We start from the raw sequence: 4,098 nt of genomic DNA on the forward strand, positions 1-4,098 counted from the left end.
CCCAGTTCATGATGATTTTTCCCTCCCTAGAACCCCCATAACTTTTATAGTTTGTAACATTTATTTAGCTTACATTTTCTGCCTTATACTGTTAAGGTGTAGTAAACGGGCTCCCTTATCTGAATTGTAAAATCCCTGGGGGCAGATACTAATTCTGATACATTCTTCTATCTATGTCTTTCCCATAGTCCCTAGCAGCTGCTAAGGACTCAATAAATAAATTAACTAATGGATAGATTTAGAAGGCAAGTCACTATTTTGGGGGGGGGATAGTTAGGCAGAGTTGGTTTGAGTTTTGCCCCAGTGGGAAAGAGTCTTGGGAATGTTGGAGTGGGGGAGGAGGGAAAAATGAAGAACCAGAAGAACGAATGGCTCAAAGAAAAACTTTATTGTTCCCAATCATATTTCTAAGGTCACCAGGACACCAGCACCCCCTTCCCAATTATTTTTTGCCTTCCTTCTTTTGGTTCTATGAAGTTAAACACTTCTTTGGTGGTGGGGGAAGATATATGTGAAGACGAGGGAGGTTTTGCCTCTCTACCATCAGTGAGAATGCCCATGCCCTTGTCCACAATGAGAATGCCCTTGACCCTTTGTAGGCCCCTCAAGGCCAGGCCCATGGCTGTGGTGATCCTTGTCAGGTGCATTTTCGTGCATCTTTTCATGAGTGGCCATGGTTAAGCGTGCTATCATCACAACGAATTCCTTGAAGTTAAGATCTTCATCTTGATTTGTGTCCAGCTCTTTAAAGAGATTAGGTACACACTGCAAATCCTTGGAGTTCTGGGACAGAGGGAAGAAAAAGATAAGGTTGATCACTAGAAGCTATGTGCTAAGGAGCAAGTTAAATTCATAGTCTGGGACTCCTGGAAGTGATCCTGATTCTCTTGGAGACCTGTTTGTTCACACTAGTGAGGATGCATCTTTAAGAATCCAGGGCTATGACAACATGGTTTCACTAATGGACAGCATATATCCATTTCCCCCCTCCCTAAATCTTCTATAAATAAAAAATAATGATAACACCAGCACTATAGATAGGATTTATGATAAAATAAGACTACTTAAAAATTTCATAGCAATTTCAACTATGTAGAGAATCTTCTCAGCTAGTAATTTGGGTTCCACACTTGGAAGCATGATAGTAGTAAATAAATATCAATTATTTAACACTTTAAGCACTTTATATGTACTATCACCCTTGATCTTTAAACAACCCTGTGATGTAGTTGTTATTCCTAGCTCCATTTTCTAGAAGAGGAAACTGAGGCTAATAAAGATTAAGTGACTTACCTAGGTTAAGGATAAGTAATTGAGACAGAATTTGAACTCAGAACTTTCCCAATGCCATATCTAGTACTCTGCTGCACTAGTGGTGCATAAAAGTGGATCTATGATGCAATAACTTAGAAAACACAAATTAACATTATCTGTGTTGTATGCTGATTTATTTTGTTAACCTTTTCCCAATTGCATTTGAATCTGGTTCCAGACACTCCATACAACAAGCAACCCACTTCTTGGCTGCCAGTTTGGGTTCAAATCCTGTCTCAGAACAATGGTAACTAAATAACCATGGACACGTCATCTAATCATTCAGAGTCTTGGTTTCCTCCTTTGTAAAATGGAAATAATACTAGTAACAGCATTTGCCTTGCAAGGTGGTTGAGAGGCTCAAGTGAGATAATGAATGTAAAGCACACTCTAAGCTTTAAAGTGCTTTATAGTCTTACTGCTGTTACTTACTGCCTGGTAAAAAAACAAACAAACCAAGCTATGTCCCTCATTCAAACCTTGGCCCACAGTCTCATCTCTTCTAACCAGGACCAGTTCACTTCTGGCCTGGCACAACATCCAGTTTTTCTGAACACATCTCCTGTGATCCTTGCCTATGCTATCTCAGTTTCTGTTCTTATCCTAGTCCAGGGATGAAATAGAAATGGGACTTTTCCCATTATGGTAGCATAGAAAGAAGGTCTGGAAAATACTTGTGCAAAGTGGCATACTTGAGTAGTAGAAAGATCCCTGGATTTGAATTCAGAGGAATTGGTTTTGAATCTAGGCTCTGTTCTTAGAGGGTTATGAAAAGGAGGCTATGAAACCTTTGGTTACTTTCTTTCTTTGGCCTCAGGTACCTCATCTGTAAAGTGAGGATGGGGAGTATGATAGATTGGGTTGGATGGTCTCTAGGGTCTCTTCTAGTTCTAAATCTATGATTGTAAGATTCTCAGAATAACTCAATTAAAAATGTCCAGAGAAATTGATATCCTGCATCCTTGAATTCTCTCATCATGGACCCAAAGAGTGATATAGCCTTCTAAGGTCATAATGATTCTCAGGAGGGCAATCCTTTAGAAACTCAGGTCCCTGCTGTTGTCCTACTCCAAACCAAGGTCTTCCCTGAAGCCCATGGGACCTCTGAGCCTTGCCATTTACTTCACCTCTCCCCACTTTGCCTCCAGTCCTCACCTTGATGAAATGTACAAGCTCCTTGTTCAGCAGCTGCTTCATTTCCCTCTTGTTCAGGGCATCTGGGTTTCCACCTCGGACAGAGTATTGGTGGAAGATGTCAACAAAGTTTTGCAAGGCAATTTTCATTGTACAATTTTCCATTGTGTTGGTTGATTTTGATCTCTCAGTCTGCATGAAAGAAGAATGAGTTGAGATGCTTTATTTGTGCATTGGCCAAGGAGAGTGGGCAATGAGGGTGGGCAATCATATAAAGGGAGGCACAGGGAAGCTTGCAAACTGACTTGAGGGAGGACGGGTGAGCTAAATTAGGGTGAGGTACACACATGCAGACTTCAGCCTTAAGGTCACTCAGGTTGGTTTACAAAGGATTCAGGGAAATGTTACTTAAATAAGAAGGGATAGGATGAGCTCAGGATGGGCAAACTGAGAGTTAATAACAGAGGGATTCATAAAAAAAGGTGATTTTAAAGAAGAATTTAAAGAAGTTGAGGGGATGCCAAATAGTAGAGGAGGTGGAAGTATCCCTGAGCTTGGAGTGGCAGATCAGAAATAGCCTCTGCTCAAAGTAAGGCTGTGGAAGTCCTATCCACCCTGACCCAGGGAGCTTCTTGACTTACCACTAAGGCTGGAGAAGGGTTGACTGCTCCACAGAGATGAATAGAGTAAGCGGGGCAGGCCTGTCATTTATAGGAGTGCCCCGCTTGGGCTCTAAGACTGTTGCCAGGGGCGGATGATTTGTTCTTTTCCTCAGTGATTGCTTCACAGGTGTGTAGTTTGGTAATTTTGAGCAGAGTTGTCACCCACCCGGAAGGGTGTGTGTGTGGGGTGGGGGGTGGGGTCAGGGCAGAGGTTGGAGGAAGAGGAAAAAGAAGGAGAAGGGGAACTGTTCACATTTCTTCTTTGACTTTTTGTGAAATTCTCAATTCTCCCCTTAACTCTTAAGCCCTCCTCCCACTCCAAGCTGGTTTGGGAGGAAATAAATCTTTCTTTTCCTTCCCAGCAGCAGGGACTATAGGCTTTCACCACCACAACTGACCTCAAAAGACATTTAACTTGCAAATTTTAGAGTTAGTTGATATGTTCCTTATTCCTTTAGGGACTAAACTCCATGAGGACAGAGATCTTGACTTTTCTAAAATTTGTGTTTTCTCTAATGTCTGCTATAGTATTCTGCACAAAGTAATTTAAATTTATCAGTTTGATAAAAATTATTGATTGTCTCCTATGTTCTAGACCTAGTATTAGGTGTTAGGGGATATGTGATAACTAAGAAACTTTTTCTTGAGAAGCCCATCTTGTAAATATTCACCAAAATTTAACAAGTAAACTAGAGTTTAAGAGAATAAGAATTATAGATCTTGTGAGCTAAAAACCTTAGTGGTCACTTAATCTGATTTTCCCATTTTACAGAAAAGGAAAGAAAGATTCAGAGATGAAGGAACCTAGCTGAGATCTATAACTAATATATAAGAGAGTCAGGTCTCAGACCCATATCATGAGGATCAAAGATTTAGAGATGTGATGAAGTTGGAGATTTAGCTTTAATCCCTTCCTCTTATAAATGAAGAAACTAAATCTCAGACTTGTTCAAGGTCACAATTAGCTGAGATAGAATTTAAATTCAGG

At 40.6% G+C, this 4,098-nt stretch overlaps 1 protein-coding gene across 1 annotated transcript; it reads right to left on the minus strand.

The window, feature by feature from the left end:
* Window positions 1-369: 369 nt before the first annotated feature.
* Window positions 370-3,219, minus strand: LOC141513545 (protein S100-A12-like). The gene is made up of 3 exons (XM_074223476.1): window positions 3,090-3,219; window positions 2,470-2,640; window positions 370-783 (listed from the first exon to the last, which is right to left on the minus strand). Exons 2-3 carry the CDS (start codon window positions 2,611-2,613, stop codon window positions 544-546), a joined length of 384 nt encoding a protein of 127 aa, XP_074079577.1. The 5' UTR covers window positions 2,614-2,640; window positions 3,090-3,219; the 3' UTR covers window positions 370-543.
* Window positions 3,220-4,098: the final 879 nt, after the last annotated feature.

The sequence above is a fragment of the Macrotis lagotis genome, chromosome 2 (assembly GCF_037893015.1).
Source record: "Macrotis lagotis isolate mMagLag1 chromosome 2, bilby.v1.9.chrom.fasta, whole genome shotgun sequence".
In the NCBI taxonomy this organism is placed as follows: domain Eukaryota; kingdom Metazoa; phylum Chordata; class Mammalia; order Peramelemorphia; family Peramelidae; genus Macrotis; species Macrotis lagotis.